The following is an 18,520-nucleotide window of genomic DNA, read 5'->3' on the forward strand; positions in this document are numbered from 1 at the left end:
GCATGTGGCAGTGAATTGCTCCTGCAATCTTATTTATATATTATCCATAATTTTACCGATACAATAGAAACGGTACAATAAAAATAAAACATCGAGGTTGCTTGAACTATTTAAGCTCATTATTCTTAAAAGTTGGTAATTGCATGGAGAGAAGACATTAAGGTTTCTTATTAGAGGAATCCCATTTTTGTTTGAGATGTTTGCCAACAACTTCATTCAATGCTTCCATTTGCTTGGTAGTGGCAAGGGAAGCAATCTCTTGAAGCTTGTCATCTATTTCATACTCCACCGATGACCTGATAATAGATGATTCACCATTTTTCTCAATGATTTGAAAGCGATAACGATAAACCTCAAATCCAAAATCTTTGAATCCTCCTTCAATGATTTCACTTTCCTTCACCCGTTGTTCATCATCAGCTTGTGTAAATATTTCCTTCATATAGCTCAATCCCAATGTTCCTATATCAATTTCAATGCCACGATTATATAATAATAATAAAAAAAAACCCCACTCTAAAGAATTATTAAAAGGTCGAATTATCTATTCGAACCCTACAACATATGTACATCATAGTCATACTTACCAGGAGGGAATGTGATCTTTAAAATAGTTCCAACGCCTCCGTCACCGTGAACAACTTCGACCATTCCCACAACATCTTGAAACATTTGATTGACTAGTTTTCCGAGCTCGAGGCCACGGTAGGTGTCCCATACGACGGCTGCCGGAACCTCCAAAAGATAATCATGTGAGAGATGGCCCTTCATTTTTTAGTTTCTCCTACATACGGATCAGCTGTCTATATATAGAAAGCAGACCATTTGTCTTCTACTTATTGTTGCACCATCCTTCACGTTTTATTGGAAAATGTTGTAGACTTTTTCCTTTCTAGCCATTATAATTATAATTATAATGGTAAATTTTCAGTTTTGGTCCCTTTATTATTCTCACATTTAAGATTTAATCTTTATATTTTAATTCTCTACTTTTATAATAACATTACGTAGTCCAACTAATTAACACCTTTAGCTATTTTGATTAAATTTTTAATCTATTTTAAAAAAATACTATTCTATCAAAAAAATATATTTTTGCATAATGAATTGGAATAAATGTTATTAAAAAGATGCACATCATGTACTAAAAATATTAAGGATGCTAATTATTTGGACTAACTAATGACACAACTCTTTTTTATTTTTTAGTTATTTTAAGATAATTATAAAATTGTAATTTTGATCTCTCTATCACATTTGAGATTTAGTCTTTACATTTTAATTTGACATAACTTGATCCTCTATTTTTATAATGATATTAGTTAGCCCAAATAATTAACATCCTTAGCTATATTGATTAAAACGATTACATGAATTTCTCTTAAAAACACATTTCTAACAGGGGCGAAGCCAGAACAATTGTTTAGAGGGGGCCAAATGAAATTTTAATTTTTTATAGTCTATATCTTTATAATTTTTAAAGGATTATATCAAATTTTTATGATTTTAGAAGTGGCCAAAGTGTAATTTTGCATTTATTAATTTAAAATTTTAAAAAAATTTAGAGGGCCTAAATGACAAGTTTTCATTTTAGGGGGGACGGGGCGAATCCCCTCTAATTTCTAACCCAATATATTTCTACGTGAAGTTGGAATGAGTATTTTTAAGAAAAAGATATTAACCCCACCATTTTGACCATAATAATTAAGGATATCAAATTTCATTCGTCATTTTATTTAATAAAAATGTAATTGTTTGGTGAAAATTTTTTTAACTCCACAAACGGAACTGAAATTTTGTAACATATTGTATTGATATTTTTATACAAAAAATTTATATATACTAATATATATATCAACCTATTTTTAAAAAAATAATCTGTAAGTAACAAATTATACATATTGTATTGATATTTTGCCATGCCAACTGCTAATTAGCTCCACACGATAAATAGTTGAAAAATCAAAAGTATGTCTCCTTCCATAGTCATAGTTTTAAGTTTTAGTTGGTGTTGACTGTTGACTATGAAAGCCGGAAAAAGACTTTTAAAAAAATAGAGAAAATTTTATTAATATGATGTTATTTATTTTATTTCAGATAATTTTGAATAAAAGTTAAAAGAAAAAATGTAAATATTTTAACTGAATAATTTATTTTAAAAATCAGTTTAAAAATTAAAACTAATTTATATTTTATTGAAAAATTATTTTATGGACCATTTTCACCCCATCATCCATAATAATTATATATATACGTATTAAACTGGATTTCTCTTGCCATCACTCATTCAAATCTTCTTTTCGTAAAATTGATGCATATATGGGAAAGAGATGCGAAAAGTCTTTCACAACATAAATTCGTATGAAATACAAATCTTTCAACAATGACTTTAATTGCAATAATTTGCTATCATTTTTCTTCTTAGAATCTTACAGAAATTTTCAATGTCGTCAATACACCCAGTAAAAGATGAAAAATTAATAGTTTTAATCATATTTAAATATTTATTTATAATTCCTCAAATATTTATTCTATTTTACTTATTGAGGAGGTGGCATAGGATCTACTGTGAGTGTATCAAATATTATCCCACTATTTTATTTGATAATAATAAATATTTATTTTTTAAAATTCATTATTTCATTAATTTATTAATATGATGTTTTTTTATTTTATTTTGAATAATTTTAGATAAAAGTTAAACATAAAATTTGAAGATCTTAATTTTCAATAAAATGGGGAAATAAATCAGACCTTGAAAAGTAAAATCAACATGAAATTCTATACCAAGTAAAAGGACTTAATCTGTTAGATTTTTCTAAAAGGTAACTATATCAGTTTCATATCATATAGAAATTTATATAGAATTCTTGAAAAAGACTTGTTCCTAATAAAAATGACTTATTGTCTCTCGGATCTAAAGCTACACCGCTACTCAATAACTTAGGAGATTGACTCTATTATGCAAGTCGATTTTTAATTTATCAAACACAATTTTAAAAAATTAAATGGTGAACATTTTCATTTCCATTTAATGGTTTACGAACATATTCTAATTAACCACTAATCTAACCAAATTACAATAGAATAACTAAACAACATGTGGCCATCTAAACAACACGTAGGTCTACAAAATTATAGGTTTGAACCAACATCTCTCCTTAAAAATGTATTATTATGTTTTATCATTACACTCAACACTTAATTGATATAACATTATTGTAATCGGCCCAATTTGCCCGGGCCCGATTGAAATATAAAAAAAACCAAGAAAAATATATAATAAACGTCCAGTCCATTTACAATAAAAATGAGCCCAAACCTAATTCAGTCCAAATTATAAAACCCAAACCTCAGACCCAATCTAAAAACAATGGCCCAATTACAATGTGGCCCAAATGCCCAAAACAGTTTTTGAAACCCCAGGGCAACAACAGTAGCATCTAGCGCCGCAGCAACCAGGGTCTCCCCCGCGTGTGCTGCTCTTCTGCGTGCGTGCGCTCCTCCAAGCTTTAGGGTGAGATTCCGACCACCGTTCATGGTGGACTCATGGCGGAGGCACGACGACGTAGAAGCTAAAGCCGAAACCCTAGCAGAGAAATATTAAGGTTTTTTTTTTATTTTTAGGGTTGCAAATGTTATTTTTGGGGAAACGTTTATTTAAATAGGGGTACCATACGATACTATTTTGAGTAGGGGCTATAGGCGCTGAAACGACATCGTATTGTCCCTAACTAGCGCGACCCGACCAGATCCGAAAAGGGATCCGCGTGTTTTTGAGGCATAAATGGGAAATTTATGGTTTTAGTCCCCTCACTTCCATAACTGATTCAATTTGATGTTTTTTAATTTTAATTTTGACCCTGCAGTTTTTTTGTGTGTTTTATTTTAACCTAGATTGCAACGCCGCGTTTTGGAGGAGAAGGGAATATTTCCCACTAAGTCCCCCATGTTATTTGCGCACCACATTTTGGCCTTCAGTTTTATTTTATCTACAGATTTTCCTTTTAATTTGTTTTTAAATTCGATTTAATCCTTATTTCAATTTGCTCATTTTTTTATTTTTTTATTTAAATTTTTTATTTTGTTGTTTTTAATACATTTAGTTTTAAACCTAATATTATTATAGTAATTAAACTTATTATTATAAATTTATTATTGTATTATTATTTTAAAAGTTTTTTTATATATGTATTATTTTAAGTTTTTCATTTATAATTATTTTTAGTTTATCATCATAATTACTCTAAATTTATTATTAAAATTTTCATATACTATTTTTTTATGTTATAAATTTTTTTTAACACATGTTATTTTTATATTTCATGTTAATTTGATATAATTAGTGCATTTTTAGTTTTAATATATTCTTTTTATTTCTCTGCTATATCTTTATATATATATAAAATCTATATGACAATATTTTATACTATACTATTATATGTGTATATATAAGTTTTTTTATCAAATTATTTTTTATGCATTATTTGTTTTAAATATTTTATACATGTAATTTGTTGTTGATATTGATGTTTTAGATTTCCTTTCTTTTAGGATACTTTTTAAGTTTGCTATATTTTATTTGCGTAATTTGCTTAAGTATTTCTTTCGATTTTTTTACTCGCTTATTTTTGAATGTTAATTTTAGTATTCGTATAATATATGATGTATAATTATCATTCTTACATGTTCGCATTGCTTATCCATATTTATTATTTTTTAAATCATTCTATTGCATTTATGTCATTTAAGAGATTGCATATAACCAAAATATTGAAATCATCTTTATTCAAAGGTTTTCAAAATAACGTATATTCGGTATTTAAAATTCTCGAGAGGATGGTGCCTTAACTTATTGGGCTTCGATTTTCTTTGTTGAGTTTAAGAAACCGAGTATTTCTTTTTCAATTCAAACGTAAAATTTTCAAATCAAAATTTATTTTGGAAGTTCGAAACATTATGTCCTAACGCATTGGATATAATATTTCAAAATTTCAAAATGAAATTTTTCAATAAAAGTAAACTGGTATATCGTCTTTGAAACTCCAATGGATTGTTCCCTAACTTGCGAGGTTTCAATTTCCTTATTGAATCAAGATGGTCAAACATTTTTACACAAAGTTTCAATAAAAGGGGAATTGTCTTTAATTTTTTTTCAAATTTCTTTGGCATTTGACTTTAAGACATTAATTAATCAATTAGGTACCAATTTTTGGGCGTTACGATGGTGCTAATCCTTCCTCGTGCGTAACTGACTCCTGAGCCCTTTTTTCGAATTTTGTAGACCAAAATCATTATTTTAATAAATCAAAATGTTTTATTAAAATGATTAATCTCTAGGTGACCCGATCACACCTCAAAAAAAAAGATTGGTGGCGACTCTATTTTCGTTTTAAAAGTCGACCCTGTTTTTCAAAATAAAAATGGTTTCGACAATTACTAAAACATTCATGCATAGAAACATTAAATAAATCTTTTTCTTTTTACATTTATATATGTAATGTCAATAATGTATGTAACACCCCAAACCCGGCCTAGACATTATGGCCAAATTCGAGAGTGTCATGAAGAAGGGTTTTGAAACCAAATCATTTCGCAGTAGAAGTTTGAAAAATAGTTTAAATCAAAACCATGCTCGTATTTTCAAAAATAACATTTGCTCGCGTAAAATCGATATTTTGTCGAATTGTCGTAGTTTAGAAATCATAATGCAACCAAATCAAAAATTTAAACCAAACAGTCCGAAAAGCTCGGAGAGTCCAAAAATTACAAAACTCTCATGAAAGCTATAATTTCAATAAAAACATTAAATTATAATAGTGAAAACAATTTCCCGTCAAGTGGTCACCGCTAAGCCTCCGTCGCACCGACCCACCTATGTCTGTGGATTACCTGAACAAAACAGACAAACAGATGTGAGTTTTCGTAAACTCAGTGTGTAACCCAACAGAAATATTCATGCAACATACACAGTATTTCATATACAATCAGATATAGATTCGGACCTAAGTCCATAACAGATACAGATATCAGAGTCAGATTAACAGAACAGATATACCGAATTATACCCCCATCCTCTACACACCATCTCCGACCATCCCATCACACCATGTGAGGTTAAAAACACCCACCATCCCTACACACCATATAGTGTCGATGCGACACATAACAGATAATATGCAGTCAAGCTATCAGAATATAGGCGAAAGGTCACCGTATAGATCACTTCCTCTACATATACAAATCCCACCCCAAACACAGATACAGAATACAGATGCCAAAATAACAGAATAAACATGCTTAACATGCTCGTATGCAGATAAATACATACTTAACAGTATAGTCAGACATATAAGTTCCCTACTCAAATCAGACTATCAGAGTATCAGATCACATGAAATAGGATTTGGTTAGCCCTTACCAATCTTATGGTAAGCCCACAGTTGATTGGAATGACTCGTGCGACTGTAGGTAAAATTTTAAAATTTTGGGCTCATATGCCCGTATGGGCCTACACGCCCAGAATGACATTGCCCGTATGGCCCACACGACTTGACCCAAAACTCATACGCCCGTGTGGCCTGCCCGTATGGGTCCACACGTCTGTATGGCCCACACGCCCAACCTGGCCTAGCTCGTGTGGCCTACACGGCCACACTCACACCGTCACACGACCCTGTCAAGCGAACGATCACACATTCGTCAATCACATGGCTGTGTCTCGCACATAGCCAGCCACACGCTCGTGTGGCATCGACAGACCCAATTTTTGGCTTTCATCGAGCCTCATTTTCTCGCATTAGGGGTACACACCTAGTTTAGTTTTGATGCATAAGCAATCCCGAGCCTACCAGAACCTACAAACGACATTACACGCTCCCAAATCAGTTTTTAATCCATAAATAAACCAAACTAATGAAACCTTCAACAGTGAAATTCAAACGCTCGTTACTTACCCAACTTCACGAACAAACTCGACTACGATTTTGTAAGAGAAGAATTCCGTTCCTCACGATTTGCTGCCAAACAACCCAGAATCACATTATCGAAAGGACCAGAATTGGTATAGAACAGTTAAAATAATTACCCCTAATTCAAACAAAACTCACTACCCTCACTTAATAGACACACAAAGAGGTCAAAAATCATATCACCGTGATTTTGGAAGAACAATTTTTGCAGAACAAAGAAAAAGAAAAGAAATTTTGGATGGAAAGAAATCACAGAGAAAAAGAACGTCAGAAACTAGAAGAGGGAGAAATTTTTGGGAAAAATAGAATAAAATAAAAAGATTAAGTCAAATCCCACTACATCTACATCCCTTAACCACCCAACTAACTCAGAATCCTACTACCACCGAACCACTATCAACCGCTGTCGCAAAAAATTATCAACCATGCTCACGCGAGAATTCAAACACAGGACCTTCAACAAGCTAACTCCTTACCATTTAAATTAACAGACTCATTCTAATATAAGTTTACAAAAAAATACTACACACTTGAATTAGCAGGGATAAGGCTAGGATAATAAATAACAGAATTTGTCAAAAGTAAGACTTGAACCCAGGACCTCACACACACACACCTAATATGTTTAACCACTGAAGCAGATATATACTTATTTGTGTTAGGATTTTCAAAAATAGAAATAAATTATTCAGGGCGTTACAATGTATACTTGTCAAAATTAGTCTTCTCGTCAAAAGAGGAAAAAGCAACCCCAATCTTGAATCACCTCTACTTTTATCATTGTAATTGTCATCCGGGGAAGTGGAAAATTTTTTGGTTAAAATTAAATTATATATTTTTACGATAGTAAAAATGTAACTTCATCATTTTAATAGTTTATATCTTTATAATTTTAGAGGATTAAATCGAATTTTTATTATTTTTGGAGGGTCAAAATGCAATTTAACTGTTACTAATTTAAAATTTTATAAATTATAAAGGACCTATACGGAAAAATCATTTTAAGGGGTCGGCAGGAATTTCGCACAAGAAAAACGACAGTGCATGAAGACTGTTCCCTTTTATTATTTATTAGTCTCATGCATGCATATGCATATTCACATTAGGGGTGAGCATTCGGATGAATCGAGTGAAAAAATTTCAAGTTAGTCTAGTTCACGAGTCCTATTTTATCATCCTAACTCAATGTGAAATATTTTTGAATTGAGTCGAGTGAAATGCAATCTGAGTCGAGTCGAATCGAATCGAGTTAAATTAAAAAAAATAAACATGTCAAATAAAAATAGTGTTATAATATAACTAATTCCATGTTAGAGCACATAAATTTGAAACCATATATATTTGAAAACAAATTCAAAGCAAAATAATAATAAAAAATACTTAAGTATGATAAATTTGAATCATTAATTAGGTCCCAAAATTATTATTGTGGAAAATTTTTAAAATTTCAATTTTTTTACATGGTTAGAATTTTTTTTAAAATTTTAAAATTTTTAAAAATATAAAATTTGAAATTTTTATAAATATTTTGAATTTTTGAAAATTATTTTGAATTCTTTTTGTAATTTTTGTTGTGAGAGAGATCAATTTGCTTATTTTCGAAGTTTACAAGGACCAAAATGGTATTTGCACCAATCTGTTATTTAAATTATTCGAGTTAATTGAATTGTGAAATTCAAATCGACTCGAACTCAAAACTCGAATTGAGTTATTCAAGTTGACTCAAATAATTCAATTCGATTAACTCAAAATTTGAATTTTTTTCAATTTTTTTAAATCAAATCAAGTTTTAATCATCCCTATTTCACATTAATCTTTAAACAATTCATAAAATTATATATGTGAGGCTTTGAGTTTCATTTTGTGCAGTTGTTATGTGTGGGTTTCAGCTTAATTTATCGGCTTTAGTTTGGATTATATCAGTTCTTAATTTGTTTATGCTTGTAGTTATTTGATTCTACTTTATAATTATTTGAATAATCCGTATTGTAATAGTTTGATACTTGTGGTCACTCGAACATGTATGTATTGTAATTATAACATTTAAAAAAAAAAGTCTTCTCTACCACAATTCTTCCTAAACGTATGTTTGACTAATAAAAGAACACACTACATCAAACGTGTGAAGAATACAAGACTAAAAACGCATGTATGGAAATTATTGTAAGTACATATAAAATGACATTGTTGACACCATTTTTTTGGATGAAAAACGGGGTCGACTTGGGTTTTGAAAATGAAAAAGGGAGTCGCCACCAATCCTTTTTGAGGTGTGATTGGGTCACCTGGGAAAAAGGTTGTTTTTAATAAATAATTTGATTTTATTAAAACAACGGTTTTGGTCTACGAAATTTAGAAAATGGGTTCGGGAGTCGGTTACGTACGAGGAAGGATTAGCACCCTCGTAACGCCCAGAAATTGGTACCTAGTTGATTATCTAATGTCTTGATGTCGAAAATTGAGAACTTGAAAGAACTAAAAATACGATCCTTGTATTAAAATGAAAATTTTTGGAAAAATGAATATATTTCACGTTAATCGAGAAAGAGAATCATATCCAGTAAGTTAGTATACGATATCTCAAATTCTCGATACGCGAATGAAAAATGCTTATTTAAAAGATATTTTAGCCATCTCGGATTTAAAAATAAGATCATGACCAGTAAGTTAGGACATGATTTTTTAATCCCGAGGTCGTCTAAAATTTGAGTTTAGAAAGATTCGTACATTTAGATTTATCAAGAGAATCGAAACCCAGTAAGTTAGGGCACGATTTTCTCGAATCCAAACACGAAATGCCATTTTAAAAAATAAATTTTGTTATATCGAGTAAAAATAAAGCACAAAATTATAGTGAAAGCAAATTACATTATTTATGCATGGCAAAATCATAATGAACATGAAAATATAAAACGATGCAAGCTATAGCAATCAACATGAACGATCAAACTTACAACATACAAAATAACAAAATAAAAAACGAATAAAGTTAAATCATTCATTCAAAATAATAACAAAATGAAATAAATAAATAGCAAATACAATTAAGTGTGAAAAGATATATATAGACATGAACTAAGATATGTGTATACATGAATTAACAAAATATATAAAGTATATTTTGTATAAGATAAATAAATATGCGTATATATAAAAATATGTACATATAGGTGTATAAAACTATAGAATACGAAGATAAAGGAATACATATAAAAAGTAAGTGTATATATATTGTAAAATAAAAGAAAAAGTATACATGTACAAACTAAAGTTTAAAACTAATGAAAATATACATATGTATACGAATAAATACGTTAATTTATATACATACTAAAAGTATATTGAAAATGTGTCTGTATATGCGGATTAAAAAAATATATATAAAAAAGGGTGTATTTTAGACTATAAAGATTATATATAAATATGTATGTATTTATGAAAATGAAAATATGTATATAGATATATATATAGGTACATAAGTTGTAAAATATATAAATATATATGTACCGGAAGTTTAAATAAAATCAATATAAATAAATAGGTAATAATAATAGTAATAATAATAATAATAGGACTAATTCAAAACGGGAACGAAACCTCAGGGCTGAAATAAAAAATAAAACAGAATAAAGGATCAAAATGTAATATGCGCGAAAAAAGGGGGACCAAAATGGTAAATACCCCGAAGCCCCAAAACGCATTGCAGCAGAGGGTCAAAATTGAAACAGAAATAAAAGCTTGTGGTTAAATTAAAAAAACAGAAAAGAACGAAACAAGGGTCAAATTGCAACGCGTTGCAAAGTCTGAGGGACTGCGCGTGCAATTATACCATTTAAAGAAAACACGCGGATCCTCCCCCCGGGTCGGGTCACCGCGCGGGTCAAGAGGGCCTCAAAACGGCACCGTTTTATGACTTGTATAAATATAAAACAAATGCCCCAAAATATTATTTTTATCTGTTTTCTAAAAAAAACAGAGAGCTTTCTCTCTCAAGCCCCCAAGGCCGGCCAAGATCCGGCCACTTCCGATCATCGGGCCACCCTCCGTCGACCACCGTGCATGGTGGTCGGAGGCACAAAATCGGATCTTTTTGGTCCCCCTCGAAGCCGATTGCCTCTAGACCACAGATCCATGGTGGAATGTCGAGAAAGACGAGCCCAAGACCCGAAAACGAGGAGAGACCGCTCGTCTCCTCCTCCACCGGCGACGACGAAGACGGGCTCCGACGCCGGCCCTCGAAACAAATAGGTCCTTTTCTTTCCCCTTTTCTTTTGTTTTTTGAAGAGTAGTGTAACAAACAAAAATAAATAAAGAAAAAAAGAAGATAGGAAACGCCAGAACAGAAAAGAAAAGAAATCTACCTTCTCAATTTTTTCTTCTTTTTATTAAGTTGTTTTTGTTCAATCTCTGAAAAAAGACCCCTGTTACATTTTGTTTGTATCTTTATATAGCCGATTTCAATACATTTTTATCTATTTCTATTATTTTGCACTGTTTTTGCCTTTGCTTTGCGTGCTGTCCTTGCAGGTAATTGATGGGAGTAGCTGGTGGCGTCGGTGGCAGAAACTAGAGTGGCGGTAGACGTTAGGAGCCCCCAGGGACGTGCGGCGCCTTAGCTAGGGTTTCAGAAAAGCTAAAACCCTAGTTTGACTTTTGTTGGGCCTTGCTGTAATGGGCTTGTTTGAATTTGGGCTTGTAATGGGGCTGTTTGGGTAGATTTAGTTTGGGTTTAATTAATTTGATCCTTGGGTCTCTGCTTGTTGGGCCCGGGCATAAATTAGGCTGTACAGCTGCCCCTCTTTGTTTGTTATCGTGTAACGATAACAGAGCAAAGACTAAGAAAGACTAATTTTCTTAGCGCTTCTTAGCGCTTCTATTCAAGTGGCTTCACTCCAGTCCACTGTGCCTTATTGCTTCAATCCATTCTACCGTACTTCAGGAAGATCTGATTTGTAGCTTTAATTTTCTTCGCAAGGGAACGAAATTTATGTTTTCAGTCTGTTCCACTGCAACATCAGGGGGATAAGACCTGACACGATCTCCTCTACTGTAACCTCAAAGAGATAAAATCCTTTATTTTAATCCACTCCACTGTAATCTCAGGCAGATAGGATTACTATCTTCAATCTACTCCGCTGTAATCTCAGGGAGATAAGACCTGATACGATCTACTCTACTGTAACTTCAGAGAGATAAGATCCCCTAATTCGCTCCACTGTAATCTCAAGGAGATAGGATTACTATCTTCAATCTACTCCATTGTAATCTCAAGGAGATAAGATCTGAAATTTTTCGGTCTGTTCCACTGTAATCTCAAGGAGATAAGATCTCTGGCTTCAATCTGATGTGATCTACTCTACTGTAACTTCAGAGAGATAAGATCTTTTTATTTTAATCTGCTCCACTGTAACTTCAGAGAGATAGGATTACTAGCTTCAATCTGCTCCGCTGTAATCTCAGGGAGATAAGATTTGAAATTCTTCGGTCTGTTCCACTGTAATCTCAGGGGAATAAGACCTAGTGCGATCTACTCTACTGTAACTTCAGAGAGATAAGATCCTTGGTTTTAATCCGCTCCACTGTAATCTCAGGGAGATAGGATTACCAGCTTCAATCTACTCCGCTGTAATCTCTGGGAGATAAGATCTGAAATTCTTCGATCTACTTCGTTGTCGATGTAGGGAGGCAAGATCTTCTATCTTTGATCTGCTTCGCAGTCAGCAGGATCTGATGTCTTCATTGATCTGTTCTCTAGGGAAGATGACCTGTATAATGAACCTGATTATGCCTAATGATTAGGATGGCTGAATCAAATGCTCCTAACTAGACATGTGTGAATTGTGTTTGCATGATGTAAAATTTTATTTTTTTCGAGAATGATCCCGCTTAGGTTGTCATTACTCGAAGTTTATTAAGGCTTTGTGACTAACGTGCTACGACGCCTTCTTGCTTGACTGGCTTTTCTGAAGAAACATTTAGCCAGGTTGCCCCCACTGTGAACCTCGAAGTTTAATCCATTGGGGTGCTAAATTTTGTACCATCATTCTCCCACTGTAATCCAAGGGTAGAAATATGTGGCTTTTCCTCAATCTTCTCCTATTACTATTCGAGGATACATGACCTGAATCGTTCTAGCTTCCCACACCATTCTCAAGGTGTCGTACTCATGTGCAAATGAAGGATCTCTTCTCCGAGGTAACCTCTTCCTATTGCCTGATAATCATTGCTTGCTTATTTATTTAGCTTTGTCATTAACATAACATCTTGTCATTTTGTTCAATCAATGCATTTGACGACAAAATCCAAAGAGAGAGTCCAAACTTAGTCTCTTCCTTCTCAAATTTCCAACCTTTAAAATTGGCGTGTTCTAAACAATAGTCCTGTTTCAGGTTCCTATATTATTTAGAACTTTTCAGAGCAATATGCAAAACTTCCTTTGTGAACGTTTTATTAGTCCATTAATCATTATTCCAATGCAACATGTTTGCAAAAAGGTCATAACAATGGATAAGAATAAAGTCGGTTCTGATCATAACTCAAATAAAACATCAAAGATGGCGAAAGAAAGGCAACAAAGAAGTGGATTGAGAATGTGTGTTTTCACAAAAAGAAAGGAAGAAAGAAAATAAAAGAATGTATTTTCAAGAATACACATAAGAAAAAGCCCGAAAATAAAAGAATGTATTTTCAAAAAGATGGTAAGGATAGTTTGTAAGCAACCTTCCCAACCCGAGCCTCCACAGGAAAAAGCCCAAAATATCGAGGTGATAGCTTCTGGTTTTTGAACTTGCGCAAAGAATGTTATCGATATGATTGCAGCTTCAAGTACACCAAATCACCGACTTGGAATTCCTGTTCGGACCTCCATTTTTCAACCATTTGTTTCATTCGATCCTGAGATCGAGTGAGATGAAATTTCAGAACCTTGTGCATGGCCTCTCTATGTTGCAAGGTACGATCCACTGTAGCTACCGGAGATGCACCTGCCGCATAAGGTTAGTGAATTGGTGGAGTTTGCCCATAGAGGGCCTCATACGGAGTGGTTTGAATAGCTGAGTGGTAGGTGGTGTTATACGACCACTCAGCTAATGGTAGCCAAGATACCCACCCTGAAGGTTTTTCACCAACCATACATCGCAAATAGCCTTCTAAGCATTTATTAAGAATCACAGTTTGGTCGTCCGTTTGAGGATGGTAAATGTAATACCCCGAAAATTACTACAGTAAGAAAATAGGTATCCTTGATATAGTAAAATAAGGAAATAAAGTGACAAAAAGGGAAATTATGAGTTAAGTCAACATTGGGAAGCATATTATGACATATTAATACAAGAAAGAATTAAATCGCAAAAGTGAGAAAAGTTTTGTTACCCAAGAGTAAATACTCAAAATTTAAGAGGTTAAAGTGAAAATATGAAAAAATTTGAAGGACTAATAGTGCAAATATTTTAAGGGTAGAATAATCTAGAAACCAAGGAAAATGGATGAATTAGGACCAAATTGAAAAGGTGAATAATTTTGAGGGACTAAATCGCAATTTTACCAAATTAAGTGATGAGTCAAGGATGAAATTTTAAAAGAACATAAAGGGAAAAATGGTCAATTAGAAGAGAGAGAAATCTAGAGGGCAATGATGATATTGGTGATATTTTAGATTAATTAATTGTATAAATATTAGTTTATTAATATTTTAATAAGGTATTTTATTATTTTATTATTATTGTATTTAATATATAAGGAGAGAAAGACAAAGAATTATCATCTTTTTTTCCATGCAACCAACGTGAGAAGAGAGGAAAAGAAAGAAAATTTTGCTTTCTTTACAATTTGGTTCTTCCACCAAAAATTTACCATTTTCACCTAGAAATCAAAAGAATTTCCATAGCCATCAAGAGAGAAAGATAACAAGAAGACTATGGGGAGTTAGAATATCAAGTTAGATTCAAGTGATAGAAGCTGGAAGAGAGAGAAAATCAAGTTAAAGGTTGAAACCAATAGGACAAGGTAAGATCATCAAGATTTCAATATGTTTTTAAGTTTGATATTATTGAGAAAGCATAGAAATGATGTTATAGTAGAGATTTCTTATATAAAGTCTTATGTTCTTGATATATTAGTGAAGGGAAATAAGTGAAAGTGATGGAAATATTATAGAGAAAGGGAATAAGGGAGTTATAAACTTAGTAATCAACATCTTGCACTAAAATAGTTTTGGACAGTAACAGTAGGTTAACTTTGAAAAATCACCATAAATTGTGAAAATCGAATTAGAAGATGAAAAAAATTATGGAATTAAATCTTATTTAGTCTAGTTTCTCATAGAATAAACGGTGTAAGTAATGGAATTGTAAATCATGAGATATAATAAATTTTGTGAGACAAGGTCAGAATGAATTCGGGTTCCCCTGTTCTGAATTTGGAAAATTATAAAAAAATTTAAGAAAAATAATTATGGGCTTAAATTTATATTTTTAAAATCCTGAATGAGTCTATTTTCAATATAAACAAATAGGAACATCATCCGAATCCTGTACAAGGAGAAAATTAATTTTTAGTGAAGAAGGGTCGGAACTGTCAGACAGCAGAATAGAGATGAATTTAAAGAATAAACTGTACTTATTGGCTAAACCAAAAATTCTGAAAATTTTATAGCAAGAATACATGTGAATCTAGTTTCAGAAAAAATTAACGGATCTCAATTCGAAGTTACATAGCTCAAGATATAAATAATTTTGTGACAATGACTCAAGTGGACAGCTTTGAATGAACAAATAAATAAATAGTGAAATTATAGATAATGTTACATATAAGCATGTTATATACATTAAGGATGTGGAATGGAGAGGAGGAGGAGGAAAATATATGATTATTCAACTAGCATGAGTTTTCATTAAAAATGGCTAATTTGCATGTTTTAGGTTCAGGGACTAAATTGAATAAAAGTAATATTTTAAGGGTAAATTTGTAAAAATGTCAAAAAGTGACCAAATTGCATGAAATGAATTGTTTTATTATTTAAATTAATAAACTGAATGAAATATTAATTTATATCAAGATTGGGCGGAAATTCGAGGTAAATAAAAAATTACCAAAATGTCCCTGAATTTTGGTATTTCTGCAATTTAGCCTGGTAAGTTCGTGTAACTTGAATTATATTCTTAGATGATTGAAATATATATATTGGATTGAGAAATTGATTTGAATTGTGAACATGAGAAATTGTGAATTGAGTGAAATTGAAATAAAGCTTTGAATTACATGAGTAAATATTGGGTCTCGTAGGCCCTATTTGTTATGAATATAATATTTTGAGGATATGTTGTAAATAATTATAAAAGCACATTAATAATTTAAAAGTTTTAATTCGGATGAAATTTTGTAACTCGGTTTAATATGTATGCAAATGTATGTCTTCTAGTAATGCCTCGTACCCTATTCCGGCGTCGAATACGGGTAAGGGGTGTTACAATGTGACATCGCCAGATTCGGTCTTAACGTTTAGACCAGGTTTAGGGTGTTACATGGTAGGCCGTCAACTTATTCAATTTGGCACCCATTTGCTGGAACAGTTCCTGCCAAAAATGACTTAAGCAGATTTTATCTGTAACAGTCCGGTTTCGACCCTAATAAAAAAAGTGGTTTCGGGACCACAAATCTGAGTCAGAAAAATATTTAAATATTATTATATGTGTTTATACTGTGTGAATTTATATCCATGAAATTTTCGTATTTTAATTTTGTCTTTTGAGTGCTGATTTAATAAAAATGTTTAATTGCGTAAGATGAAAAAGTTGATAGTTAAATATGTAAAGGCCGAATTGTTGATATCTTTATAGCATGAGGTATTTATGATGCAATTAGACCCTTTAGTTCATGCATGGACACTTTTGGACATGAGTTAGTGGAAATGGAATAAAATTATAAAGGTTAAAAATGAAAATAAATAATTATATGATAATTAAATAAAACAAAAGCATAAAATAAAGACATTATCATCTTTGTTGACCGAAAATAGCAAAGAAAGAAAATCATCCATGACTTTTTAGGTTTCAGCTACTATCAAGCTTAATTCAAGGTTCGGTTTTGCTCGATTTTTGATAATTTTTACGTTTTTGATATCGTTGCTATGAAACCTATAAAGCCTATGTTTTAATTTTTGAATTTGATGATGATTTTGTGTTTTGCTATTGATGATAGCTTGTGATTTTTGTTATTTGTGGATAGAAAATAAAAGATATGTGATAGATTATAATGTTTTGTCTTTGGATTTTTGATAAATTTGAGTAATTTGGGGTAAATTGTGAAAATAATATTTTGAGGGACTAAAATATGAAATAAATGAATTGCATGGACTTGTATGAGTATGGTGAAGATTCGGCCTAAGCATGATGTGTGCAAATTTTGCATGTTTTGTGTTTTGTGCAATTTGGACTAAATTGTAAAAAGTGTTAAATGTCAGGGGAAAAATGGTAACTTGTTGATTCATGTGTTTTTGGGTCAAATTGAATGGAATAATATTTGAATGAGTTTAATTTGAATATGTTTAGATCAATAACCAAAGAAATTGGATTTGGATTGGGGAAAAACAAAAATAATCGAATAGTCGTTTATTTCCGTCCGTCAATATCCGAGGTAAGTCTATAAGCATATAAATGTTGTTAATTTTGAATATATGTAAATTTTATATGCTGAACTGAATTTTACGAATATAAATATGTGTAATCACGGAATTTTGTCCGGCTCGATTTCGTTTAAAAAAAACTTCAAAAAAATACAAAAATTAAAAAAATTACATTTTGACCCCTGTACTTTTTGAAATTTACATTTTGACCCCAAACTTTTTTAAAATTACATTTCAACCCTTACACTTTCTCAAAATTTCACATTGACCCTTAAACTCTCAAGAAATTACATTTTGGCCCATATCTTTGCTAAAATTACACTTTGCCCTGGAAGCTTTGCATCCCATGCAATTTAGTCCTTCTGGACTTGTCTAATCGCTGCAATCAGCAGCCGAACGTACCCCCCAGCCGAGCTACTCCAGCAGCCCCCTAGGCCATCATGGCTCCTCTGCCACCTGCAAACAAAGAAGAAAGAGGACAAAAATTAGGATTAAAAGGAAGAGATTGAAGAGAAATGGGAGCATTCGGCAACCCAAAAAAAGAAGCAAAAAAAAAAAATAGTAGAGAAACCAAAAAATTCAAACAGCAGCAAGCAAAAGGGCCTCCACCGCCGCCTTCACCACCACCGTGCCCACCACCGTGTGTCGGCATCCCCTCACCGCCTTTGTACCTACACGAACAAGCAAGAAGAAAACCAAAAAGCCATCAAAAAAACAACCCAAATAGCAAAAGAAAAGGAAAAGAAGAGAGAGGAGGAGGAGAGGCCGGCCATCGGCGAACCACCGGCGAACCACCGGCAGCAGCACGAGCAGAGGCGTCGACGGCGGCGAAGGAGAGCAAACGGAGAAGAAGAAGAAGAAGAAAGAAAAGAAAGAAAGAAAGAAAGAAGAAAAGAGGAAGAAGAAAGAAAAAAAAAAGAAAATTTTT

General features: G+C 32.2%; 1 protein-coding gene across 1 annotated transcript; it reads right to left on the reverse strand.

Moving 5' to 3' along the window:
* Window positions 1-5: 5 nt before the first annotated feature.
* Window positions 6-829, reverse strand: LOC107904361 (norbelladine synthase). The gene is made up of 2 exons (XM_016830709.2): window positions 588-829; window positions 6-462 (listed from the first exon to the last, which is right to left on the reverse strand). The coding sequence occupies exons 1-2, from the start codon at window positions 769-771 to the stop codon at window positions 158-160; spliced, it is 489 nt and encodes a 162-aa protein (XP_016686198.1). The 5' UTR covers window positions 772-829; the 3' UTR covers window positions 6-157.
* Between the last annotated feature and the right edge of the window lie 17,691 nt (window positions 830-18,520).

Source organism: Gossypium hirsutum, chromosome D11 (genome assembly GCF_007990345.1).
Source record: "Gossypium hirsutum isolate 1008001.06 chromosome D11, Gossypium_hirsutum_v2.1, whole genome shotgun sequence".
In the NCBI taxonomy this organism is placed as follows: domain Eukaryota; kingdom Viridiplantae; phylum Streptophyta; class Magnoliopsida; order Malvales; family Malvaceae; genus Gossypium; species Gossypium hirsutum.